At 35.9% G+C, this 12,882-nt stretch overlaps 1 protein-coding gene across 1 annotated transcript in view; it reads left to right on the top strand.

Annotated features, from left to right (window-relative positions):
- ABCE1 (ATP binding cassette subfamily E member 1) overlaps positions 1-9,998 on the top strand; it is a 32,267-nt gene extending 22,269 nt beyond the window's left edge. Inside the window, exons 11-18 of the mRNA XM_003984975.5 lie at positions 695-916; positions 1,898-1,957; positions 2,055-2,113; positions 4,720-4,830; positions 4,917-5,059; positions 5,415-5,537; positions 6,942-7,053; positions 8,372-9,998. Coding sequence (XP_003985024.1) covers positions 695-916; positions 1,898-1,957; positions 2,055-2,113; positions 4,720-4,830; positions 4,917-5,059; positions 5,415-5,537; positions 6,942-7,053; positions 8,372-8,419 — 878 coding nt within the window. The 3' untranslated portion in view covers positions 8,420-9,998. The remainder of the gene's footprint in view (positions 1-694; positions 917-1,897; positions 1,958-2,054; positions 2,114-4,719; positions 4,831-4,916; positions 5,060-5,414; positions 5,538-6,941; positions 7,054-8,371) is intronic.
- Positions 9,999-12,882: the final 2,884 nt, after the last annotated feature.

Raw genomic sequence — 12,882 nt, 5'->3', positions numbered from 1 at the left:
TAATCCACTTTTTCATTTCTGTGTCTGCCATTGCACATCTTCACAGTTTTAATATGGAGGGATTCTCGTGCACAATATGTTAGTTTTCTCTCAGTCACTAAAAAATGTTTAGATAATGGTATATATTTTTGTACAGTGAAGCCAAAAAAATGTTAAATGAAGTTCGTTATTATAAATGTGTTGCAAACCTGTAAAATTAATCTGAAAACATGCAGTATTTTAGAACTTCAGCTTATGGTATCTAGATCTCATGTGAAAATGCATATTCATAACTTGTTTATTTAAAAAATTATTCTCCAGACTGTATTATTTTATGTCAGTCTATGAAAATACTCCCATTTTTTACTTGTCATTTTTTGAGAAAAATCACAAGTTTTGATTAAAAAAAAACAGAAACGGCACCATATTCTTTTGCACAAAACCTGATGGGGAAGAAAATCTTACATAAAAATCACATCATTAGTGAAAAGATATTCTTTGTATATATATGCTTTAAGTTTTTTAAACTTGTATCAAATACATAAGACACCCTGTTGTCACTGCATGTTACCACAAATTCACAGATATTTGAAATCTGTGCTTAGATTGCTCCCAGGAGAGCCTGGGATTTGGGGTTTTATATGATAATTTCTTGCTGTGGAAAAGATTAGTCTTTAAATGACCTTCACTAATCTTGTCAATGACTTTCCAATAGGCATAAACATTTTTTTGGATGGCTACGTTCCAACAGAAAACTTGAGATTCAGAGATGCATCACTTGTTTTTAAAGTGGCTGAGACAGCAAATGAAGAAGAAGTTAAAAAGATGTGTATGTATAAATATCCTGGAATGAAGAAGAAAATGGGAGAGTTTGAGCTAGCAATTGTAGCTGGAGAGTTTACAGATTCTGAAATCATGGTGATGCTGGGGGAGAATGGTAAGTTTTCCTTATTTTGTGATATTTGGAAGTCTGTTCTGTTTATCCAGTTACTTTGTTTCAGCTACTCCATGAAAAATTTTGACTCAGTTGTAAGTGGGAGCTAGACTGAATCCATACATTTCTCAGTGTAGTTCACATTTTATAACATTGTATGATTTAATGTCATTGCCACCCAGTCAAGTTTATATTTCATATATTTTGTTCCATAACTTTTAGTGAAAATGATACTTTTCCAAGCTAGTTTTTCTGTGTATAAATTATTAGGGGATTTATTCATCTTAGAAACAGATGAGGAAGGAAAGGATAAAATAATAAGGTAATTCAGAAGGAATCTAGTTTAAGATTTTTTCTTGAATTCCTCCATTTGAGCTTTTATTATTTTAAATTCAGGCTAGTCTACCTTTGTAAATAGTTGTTATTACCTGAATTTTCAGTTTTAGATTACTGTCATAAATAGGGCTATGAGTTGAACTCGAGTACCAAATGTCTGGTATTGCTTTCAAGATTGAAAAAAAAAGATTTGAATTGTATACTTATAGCTTATAAGTCTATAGAAGAGAAGTTTTCTACGACGATTTTGCCATGTATTTCAGTCTTTAGGTAATGGAAGAATTTTGAACCGGGTTGCGTTTTATGCAAATGGACTTTCACATGATGGTATCAATCATAACAATATTACATTCCTTAACAATAAATTGTATTGGTATTTAAGCTAAAAAAGTCTTTTAAAAAGTAGCCCAAAACTTGTAATGGTTACTAATAAGATTTATTAGTCTATATTCCTCTAATTAGTTTCGAATGATACTTCAGAAGCATATCATGAAAGTTTCAAGTATTTTTGTTTAGGCTTCAGAATTGAGTAGTGTCAGTGTATACCTTTAAAACTAATTTCTCAATTAAAATCCAGTAGTGTACATAATGTTTAAGTAAACATGAAGCATCTTACAAGTCTGTTTGTTATGTAAATTGTGTTGGCAGGTACTGGTAAAACCACATTTATCAGAATGCTTGCTGGAAGACTTAAGCCTGATGAAGGAGGTACTGTTGCATCGTTGTGTTTTTACTCTTTCCCACATAGGAAACTTTGAAGATATGGGTAATTTTCAGTGTCTTCTTTATTTGCATTATTTTGCAGGAGAAGTACCAGTTCTCAATGTCAGTTATAAGCCACAGAAAATCAGTCCCAAATCAACTGTGAGTTATTATTCTGTTATTTGGTTATTAAAGGAAAGTTTATGCACACACACACACCTATAGCTTTAATCTTTCACTGTATCAAAATTCTTCTCCAAATTTCTGTGTTTTACCAAAAGTGGCTAAAGAAAGAATTAAGACATAAGTCGTTGATTCATTTCCACATAACACTAGCAAGAAAATAAAAGGCCACCTTCAAGATGGGTGAATACATTTGCAAATAATTTATCTAATAATACTCATATCCAGACTCATATCCAGAATATACATAAAGAACTGTTAGGGGCGCCTGGGTGGCGCAGTCGGTTAAGCGTCCGACTTCAGCCAGGTCACGATCTCGCGGTCCGTGAGTTCGAGCCCCGCGTCAGGCTCTGGGCTGATGGCTCGGAGCCTGGAGCCTGTTTCTGATTCTGTGTCTCCCTCTCTCTCTGCCCCTCCCCCGTTCATGCTCTGTCTCTCTCTGTCCCAAAAATAAATTAAAACGTTGAAAAAAAAAATTAAAAAAAAAAAAAAAAAAAGAACTGTTACAACTCAGTTTAAAAACAGACAAAGGATTTGAATAGACTTTTTTTTTTTTTTCTTTTAAAGTAGGCTCCACGCCCAGCATGAAGCCAGTGCAGTCAATCCTAAAATCAATCCCTGAGCTGAGATCAATCCCTGAGCTGAGATCAAGAGTCAAATGCTTGGTGGGGCACCTGGGTGGCTCAGTCGGATGAGTGTCCGACTTCGGCTCAGGTCATGATCTCACGCTTCATGGGTTTGAGCCCTGCATCAGGTTCTGTGCTGCCAGCTTAGAGCCTGGAGCCAGTTTCGGATCCTGTGTCTCCCTCTCTCTCTGCCCCTCCCTCACTCGCCCTCTGTCTCAAAAGTAAATAAACATTTAAAAAAAAAAAAAGAGTTAAACGCTTGGGGTGCCCAGATGGCTCAGTTGGTTGAGCATCCAACTCTTGATTTCAGCTCAAGTCATTATCCCAGGGTCGTGGGATCGAGCCCCGTGTCAGCTCTGCATTGAGTATGGAACATGCTTAAGATTCTCTCTGTCTCTCTCTCCTCCTGTCCCTCTCTCTCTCAAAAAAAAAAAAAAAAAAAAAAAAAGTCAACCGACTGAGCCACCCAGGCACCCCTGAATAGACATTTTTTCAAAGAAAATATTCAAATGGCCAAATAAGCACCTGAAAAGATGCTCAGTACCATTAGTCATTAGGGAAATGCAAATCAAAACTACAGTGAGATATTGCACACCCACTAGGATGACTTAAAAAGACAGTAACAAGTTTTGGTGAAGATGTGGAGAAATTGGAACCCCATACATTGCTGATGGGAATGTAAAATGGTAGAGCCACTTTAAAAAAAAAAAACACCTAGCAGTTCTTAGGATTTTTTTGTTTGTTTGTTTTTAGTTCTTACGATTAAACATAGTTACATATGAACCAACATTTCCACTCCTAAATACATACCCAGGAGAAATGAAGACCTATCTCAACACAAAAATTTGCACACAAATGTATTCATAATAGCCAAAAAGTGGAAAACAACCACAATGTCCATCAATTGTAAATGGATAAACACAATGTGCTATATCCATGAAATTGAATGTTATTTGATCATAAAAAAAAAATACTGATAAATTTTAAAATATGAACCTTGAAAACAAAGTTAACCTTTGGTTCTGCAAGTATTGTAGTGAACTTCTTAACTATGGTATTTGCACTCAGGACCTCAGCCTTCACTTTGTTAGGCCTATTTGAGATTGCTTAGATTTACACTAAAAGTTTTATCATTGGGGGCACCTGGGTAGCTTAGTCCAACTCTTGATTTTGTCTCAGGTCATGTCTCACGGTTCGTGAGTTTGAGCCCCACGTTGGGCTCCACACTGACAATACAGAGCCTGCTTGGGATTCTCTCTCCCTTTCTCTCTGCCCCTCCCCTGCTCACACTCGCGCTCTCAAAAATAAATACTTAAAAAAATTTTTATCGTTGGTACTTTGTATAAGCTTAGCTTTTAAGTTCTCAGACTGAGCCCTCTCCTAAAATAACAAGCACATGACGTCTTTAGAAATCATCCCTATTATGCATTTTGTCTTATCTTGCTGATTGCCTAAGGGTACTTGATACCCACACTGACCTTGAGCATTATTCCTATTCTCAAATGATTTCTTAAACTTTTTCTTTTTTTTACTATTTATTTATTTAGAGATCAAGAGCAAGCAGGAGAGGGGCAAAGAGGGAGACAGAGAATCCCAAGCAGGCTCCGTGCTTTTAGCACGGAGCCTGACCACAGGGCTGAAACCCTCGAACCGTGAGATCATAACCTGAGCCGAAAACCAAGAGTCAGACGTTTACCTGACTGGGACACCCAGGCGCCCTATCAAATGATTTCTTTCTTGAAACAGTCATTGTTTACTACTCTCAGATTTTAAGATTGTTTTTACTTGTTGGACATGATGGGTTTCTAATAATTTTAGGACACGCCATAGACGATGGAGAAGCATAATACTATCATATCTGTGGGTGGTAAATTGATATACTTTTGCTCTGGAGCTTAACTTGGTGAACATAGAGGAGTTCTGTACTGAAAATTCCAATACTTTTTTCACTAAAAACAGGGAAGTGTTCGACAGTTACTACATGAAAAAATAAGAGATGCATACACTCATCCACAGTTTGTGACTGATGTGATGAAGCCTCTGCAAATTGAAAACATCATCGATCAAGAAGTATGTATTTTGATTCTTGTTATGTTATTATTTTAAGCTTTGGGTGTCTCTGCGTGGTTTGCTAAACTTTTTTTCTCCAAATGCAGGTGCAGACGTTATCTGGTGGTGAACTGCAGCGAGTAGCTTTAGCTCTTTGTTTGGGCAAACCGGCTGATGTCTATTTAATTGATGAACCATCTGCATATTTGGATTCTGAGCAAAGATTGATGGCAGCTCGAGTTGTCAAACGGTAATGTTCTGCCACTAAGAGTATTACTTTTAGTTAATGTGCACTGGCATACAACGGTGCTTAATACACATTTGAATATTTGATCATATAAAACTGGAAACATGTTCGGGACGCCTGGGTGGCGCAGTCGGTTAAGCGTCCGACTTCAGCCAGGTCACAATCTCGCGGTCCGTGAGTTCAAGCCCCGCGTCGGGCTCTGGGCTGATGGCTCAGAGCCTGGAGCCTGTTTCCGATTCTGTGTCTCCCTCTCTCTCTGCCCCTCCCCCGTTCATGCTCTGTCTCTCTCTGTCCCAAAAATAAATAAACGTTGAAAAAAAAAAAAAACTGGAAACATGTTCAAAATCATGTATTTTAGTTTCATACTCCATGCTAAGAAGACAGCCTTTGTTGTGGAACACGACTTCATTATGGCCACCTATCTAGCAGATCGAGTCATCGTCTTTGATGGTATTCCATCTAAGAACACAGTCGCAAACAGGTACAACTGTTTTCTGAAATATTCAAGCCTAATTATAAGTTCTGTTAGAAAAGTATTATTCAGAATTTTCCAAGAAGCTTATAAACATTAATCATGCCATTTTAATTTTTAAAGAAGTAGCCAGAAATTCTAAGAATGATTCTGTGACTCCCAGGATTATTCATATTGAATACTGGATGGAAGTGTTCAGACTATATAGTTCAGTTTATTCCTGACCCTAGGGAATAAGCATGCAGAGCTCTGGGCTGCTCAGCTTTTCTTGGAAGTTAACTTTTGTCTGCTTCATTATTTGGATTTTCAAAACATACTAGGATTTTGATTTTGCAGGTAATTCCCTGAAAACCATAGATGTTTTTGCATACAGCAGTTAAGGAAACAAGGTTATATGATTTGCCCAGCTTACACTGCTAGTGGTAATGCTCACAGTGGACCCCAAATATCTGGTATTGATCTATAGCAGGGTCAAAATGATTTTACCTTTTCTCCTTTTTTTTCTCTAATTTTTCCTTATTGGCCTGATTTAGAGCTCTTGTAATTTAGAGAAGTCTCACATTGAAATCAGTTTATGAAGAATGTCTTAGTGCTAAAACCCTCTGTTAAGTTGAACCGTATGAAATTACTGACATTCAGCCATTTTTTACCTATAAAAAGAGCAATTTCGTGTGATTCCGTTATGTTCTCTGATTTTAGGAGGAAAGGAGTTGCTATTTGAATAATTCATCCAAAAAATAAAAGTACTTTACTGAGCTTCTTCCCAGAATTTCTTTTCATTTTAATTTGTTCATCAATTGGGAATTCCATATTCCTTTGACAGGGCAATTTCATAGACTCTGTAAAGCTTATTTAAATAACCATCATCTGTATTTACAAAAAATGCTTATTAAAGTGTTTCACAAGTATGATGTAATTTAGTGTGATTTAAGAACTAATTTGGGTAAAAAAAGATGAATGATGCATAGAAATGGAAAAAGGAGGTACAAGTAAAATCCCTTGTGCTGTACATACTCCCTCCAGTGCCAGTTTTCTGACGTGAACTTTACCTTTTCTGTTAAATTCTCTTATCTCCTATAAATGTCAGATTTGAAATTCTGTAATCTCCTAATTAATGATCTTTTGTTTTTCTATAGTAGTAACTTCCATCTTAAATGTTTCTTTTTCCAGATTAGAAACACAGGTCAAACTGGGTCTGTTTTGCACAAAATATTATAGCCAAACTAAGTACTCCAAGGAAAGACACTTCTGAACATAGAATTAATTTATAATATGCTATAATTATATACTATTATCCAGATATGATTAAGGAATTAAAACAGTGATGCTTAATATTAATACTCTTCAATCCCAAAAAGTAGTTAACTTTGGTGGGATGAATTTTAATCACAGTTGATCTTATTTTTCCTCTAGTCCTCAAACTCTTTTGGCTGGCATGAATAAGTTTTTGTCTCAGCTTGAAATTACATTCAGAAGAGATCCAAACAACTATAGGCCAAGAATAAACAAACTCAATTCAATTAAGGTATGTAGAAAAACTATCTTAAATCGTGGTTAATTTCTCATTATAAATCGTTGAAAGGCATGTTTCAAATTGGAAGACTTTCATGAAAAAATTTTGTCATTTCATTAATTCTGATTCATATTTTTCTCATTTAATAGTCTGGTAGGCAGTAATTCTGATATAGTTGCTATTGCTACATGGACTCAGACCTGTTATCTCGAGTTGTACCCACTGTTGTACTGCCTGTGTTGAGTTTACTTGCCTTTTTAACATCTTCAGAAAGATTACACTAATTCACTGTTGATACAGAGTTTTTACAAATGACCGGTTTCTCTTACCTATTTTTCAAGAGCACGAGAGCAACACCTGATTAAAATATTTTAAGAATCCAAGCAAACGTCTTCAATGAGCATAAAATTCTACACAATGGAAAAACATTTTGTCAGTTTAATTGGCAGCGTTTTTCATTGGTGTACATAAAATAATTGATTATGCTCCTTATAGTTGATGTAGACTATGAAACGTGTTTTTTTTTTTTTTTTTTTTAGAAGATAATAATTACTTGGTCACTTGGGGAAAAAAAAGCAAATGACCTCTAAAAAAGCGTTTGTGTTTTTAAATACCTCCTGCAGTGCCTGCTTAAAATGCTGCTTATGCTTCATGGCCCTCTAGCCCTTGTTTTTAATACTACCATTTACTAGATTTTATTATTTTCATATTTGTACTCTAGCTTTTCCACTAAGTGTATGACCTCTTGGAAAGCAGAGACAAAGCCAACATATACATTCTGTATTCTTAAAGAGCTAACAGTGAGTGTCTTGATGCCTTTAGGCTTCACTGTGTATTTTGTTTGGTATGATTTCTCTTACTCTCTAGCCAAGATAAGGAAATTACAATTACAGTTTTAAGCCAGTCTGTAAACTGAACTGGGAAAAAAAATAGTTCTATATGAGTTCTGTGTAATAGGCAGTTCTCAAACTAGACAATGTTACCTTTTGGACTGGGAGTTTAAAGTCAGAATGATAAAAGTGGAATTCAAGAGTTCAGCTGGAAATAGTATTTTATAAAGCAGAATTTTACATGCATACGTAAGGCATGTTCTATGAAGAGGCTTTGCTTGAGGATGGACCAAGGGAAGTGTTCTGGTTGTAGGGATGATTAGCAGAAGTAGTAATCCTGCCTTTGATTTAGTGGACCCACAAATGTCCAGAAGCAGACAGTGCCTGCAGAGGAGGTTGTATAGACACTTGTAAACACTGCTAAACAAGACTGGGTGAAAGACTACCCCTACGTATAGGAGAATGGTGTTGATTTTTGTTGCTTCTGTTTCATTTTTTAGGATGTAGAACAAAAGAAGAGTGGAAACTACTTTTTCTTGGATGACTAGACTGAATCTGAGAATGTTGAGAAGCCATTTCTTAAAAGAAACATTTATTGGGAATTTTGTCATATAAAACTTGAATCAGGTTTTTAATGCCCCACATACTCTGGAGCTTGAAATATAATTTACTTAATGTAACATCAAAAGCCAGTTGTGTTGTAAATTAGTACGAACACAGAAAATGCCACTTTTCTGTTCTTGATAAGGCCCTTTTTGTATATAACATTCTAAAATGAAGACATTTCAAGCTATACAAATTACCTCCCAAGTTTTCATGATGTATGGGAAGATTTCAGTAGGTGTTATCATATTCGTGTACCAAATGCTGACCAGTGTTGCTCCCTTTTAAAAATCTTGAAAAAGCTTTCCGTACTTCTAGTTTGCCAAATATGCCAGTATAATGAAACTGCCCTTATTTTAAAAGCCGGTCGAAGACTCCACTAATGAAATTTGATAAATAAACATCAGGATTATATTTGTTACTTGTTTTCAGTCTTTGCACTATGTTATCAGTGTGTTTAGACTTTCAAAGTAAAATTACAAAACCCCACTGTTGGAAAATGGCCATGTTCCCAACTTAGCATTGTTTACGTTGTTTTCGGTGTGTTTTAGTATCAAAAATCATTTCCACACACCACCCCCATTTGCCAGAAAAAAAATCCTAACTTTCCTCTGAATTACTCAGTTTCAGCATTCCATAAGATTCTATAATTCTCCCAAGTAATGTCATTCTTTAGACATATCAAAATTTAGGAAAAGCATTTTAAAGAATATTTGCTTCCTTCAAAATATTTAGAGTTGATGCCTAAGTATCTGTGTAATTTTAAACTTCCACAGGTTTCTGATGGGCAGCTAAGGACAACATTACAGGCGACATTAATGCAAACGAGTCCCCAGATAGCATTGTAAAATATCTCTTGGTACCAAATATACTCATCTCCACGTTTGGATCTAGAGGACATTATCTACATCTGTTTGACTTTGGAGTTTTGGATAGTATGTAGCAAGAGCTCTAAAAACTTACTGCATCTCAAGTTCCTGAGTTTGAACAGTGGGATGTGGTGTGAAACCACTCTCAATTACACTTCTAGTGCACTGAACTGGAACTTATACTACAAGTGAGGAAAAGAGTTTACTGAAATGAATTAATGGGGCAGGTAAAATAGGAAAATTAGAAATTACTGAACAAACTTTTAGAGCTCCTTAAAACCATAGAAGCGTTAATTAACATGCAGACAATGAATAGAGAATGTGATTTAACTGGTCCCCTTTAGGCCTTTTAAAAATTTATGAGTAATCCATAAATACATGTTTGTTGTGAAAAATTCAAACCTACTGAAATACATGTTAATAAAATGTCCTCTCCTCACATTACCCTCCCAGAGGTTACCACTGTTTGCATTTAATAATATATATCCTTTTATGCTTTTTCTGTGCACTTAGCTAAGTGTGAATATGTAAAGGGTTTGTTTTGTACATAAATGGGATTATACTAAAATAAGTAGTGCCTATTTTTAAGGATAGGTTAAATTTGTGAATGATTATTTCAAGTATATTGAATAAAATAAGACAAAAGCTGTTTTTACTTACTGATTCTGTATTCTGTCCTAAAGAAAACACTTGTGATAAAATAAGCACAGTTCTATGTATTGCTGACGACAGAATATGTATTAACTGTAATATTGTTTGTGTAAATGAAATTTTTAAAATACGGATTTAGATGTTAAACTTTTATATAGCAATAGAAAAGATCTTACAGTTGCTAACAAAAGTTTTTCTATAAAAACCAACTCAAATACACTACCAATGCAGATGTTAGCTATTAAATTTGGACATTGGAAAATCTCTCTAAATGGTGCAACAATTCATAAATACACCATTTATTGAAAATATATAAAATATTAAAATACCAAAAGGATACTCAAGACAGTAAGCCTTTGGGAATGCGAACTTGGCTAAAGAACAGGCAAAGGAAAGGGGATATATACACATATGGCCATTACCTTTTGAACTTCATATACTGTATCAACTGTTTAGAGATCATTTAAGTTTTTAAACCTTCAATAAAGAGAGAATCTGTATTATGTTCAACCAGTGTACAGCAGTATTAACAAAAGCAGTGTATTTATGCAATTTAGGTTTACCTGATATTAGACCATAGCATCTTGAAAAGCCCAGTCCCGAATCTCTTGCTTATAATCGCATAGTTTGACATCTGGCATGTAGTTTGCCTTCTACATCGTGGCCAGAGATAAACAACTCAGTTTATAATTTCATCCATATCCATTAACATTTAGATACATTTATGTCAAGCTCACAACCCAGTGTTTGGTGAATGCACACTCTGGTTCAGAAGAGAAACCATTCTGGGTTGGAGAGTCAGGGCTAAGTGAAGGAGGTAGCTCCCAGAAAAAGTAACATCTACAATGACAAATTATAAATAATCTAATGCGAAGCAGAATAAATGTCAGGTGAGACAGAAATCAGCATGGGCATGAAGAAATGAGAGGAAAGGATGAATACAGGCAGGTTTAGTGGATTCTCATCGCCTTCATTACAGGTTTTTACGTGCTCGTTAGGGATTGAGGAGATAAAGCAAATACCAGTTAAGGCAGCAGCTAGAATTACCAAGATAGCAGTTCAACAGCTTTTAGTTTTTATTCTGTCGTCTTTCAGTATTTTTGAACCACTTAGATCCTGTCCACTTAACTGTTTCTGCTACCTCTTAACTCTTGATGGGATTATTTCCTTGCCTTTTGGTTAATGAATTGATGTTGTGGTATTTTATCTGTGAAAATCCCAAGGTTTAGTGCGCTAAACACTCCCCTTTTCCTTCCCAACCTTGTACTCACCAGCACCTCCTTCCTTGCAGTTTCATAGGGTAGTATATACCCAGCACCGGACAGTGGGTCATAAATGAGCAAAGACAATCATGACAAGTCCTTCTTCATTTTCCTAGTCTCTCTTAGAGCTAGGCATGGCCATGTTGACCCAGTTCTAGCCAGTAAGTTCAAAGTAGAAGTCTCTTGGAGTTTCTGGAAGCCCTCTTGACTTCTTGAGAAAAGGAGATACATATCTGGTAATACTTCTTGTGGATTTGTTACCATAAAGTGGCATAGGGGAATGCCAAGAAAGCCACAAGGATGCTAGTCTTCACATTAAAACTGTACAACTGCCACCTACCACTTCCCTCGAGAGTTCTCATGAAAGGGAAATAAAACTTTATTTAAGCAGTTAAGTCCAAACAACCTTCCTGTTAAAGTAACTTTGCCTCCTTGGCTGAGGTCTGTCTCATGGAAAGCTCTGCATTCATTTCTGGCTAGGCGACCCACATATATTACCAGTTAGAAACTACTTTTCATCTTAGCTTGCCAACACATACTCAGTGTTTGGGGCTTTTAGGCTTATCTTACTTTAGGATTGCCTTTTTTGCTGGGGTGCTCCTGGCTTTAATGCAAATGTTAGTTCCAGTTCCCAACCTTGCACGTGCCCCAGTCTCTCCCGTATCTACACAGTTCACAGCTAATGAAACTGTCAGCCACGTCCATCCATCCCTTTTCATGGAATGCAGGCTTAGTGTCACTTTATGTCCATACATTGGGTTTCTGGCCTCCACTTTTGGCCCCTACTTTGTGAATATACCCTATATAATTCCATATACCCTATAAAAGTATACATAATTCAAATACTTTTAACTAACTTCTGGTCTAGGAAGTAATACACAGGAAACATTCAACAAGCTACATAGTCATAGTAACAGGTACATACACAGGTAGGTACATACATACAGCAGTTAGTCTGGTTTTCTACTCCATCTGAAGTTGGTTAGCCTAAAGCCAAGGTTTTCATTTAAAAGAAAAAAATTAGTACCCAGAATTCTTATTGTGAACAGTTAAGTAAAATATTCAGAGAGATAGGAGGCCATGAGAATCACACTGTTCATCTTCTGTATTTGCATCTTTTGATCTCAATTTTTTTTCTGAATATGAAAACTAAAATCTAGTTACAGAAATATTATGTACATAAAAAGGATGGACTTTGAAGCTCCAACTTCTCTAATGAACAATCTAAAAGCCTCTTAACATGTTTACAACCAGTGTCTGTAGCTTTACACTTGAAGAGCTTATAAATTTAAGGCTTAGGAAAGGAAGCTGTTTAGTTCTTTTGTAGTTTACTTTCTCATACTATTCCCCAAACATGGACCCAACAGCCAAATTAAGCAAAAATACAACAAAATACTCAAAAGTGAAAAGTCCTTTTAATTATAGACAACTTAATAAGAGAAACTGTATAGAACACTTCTGGTCACCTGCTGCCACCTTTTTATCCATCCACTTCAAGTGACCAAATTCAGAAAGTGCCCCACCCAACACCGAGTAACACCCTTCTTGCTTTCCTCATGCTCCAGCATGAGGAAAGTCTATGGCACTCACTCGGCTAACAGATAAATGCTTCCCTTTGTTTCTCCT

The sequence above is a fragment of the Felis catus genome, chromosome B1, assembly GCF_018350175.1.
Source record: "Felis catus isolate Fca126 chromosome B1, F.catus_Fca126_mat1.0, whole genome shotgun sequence".
Classification (NCBI taxonomy): Eukaryota; Metazoa; Chordata; class Mammalia; order Carnivora; family Felidae; genus Felis; species Felis catus.
This window is presented reverse-complemented; position numbering and strand designations above follow the sequence as displayed.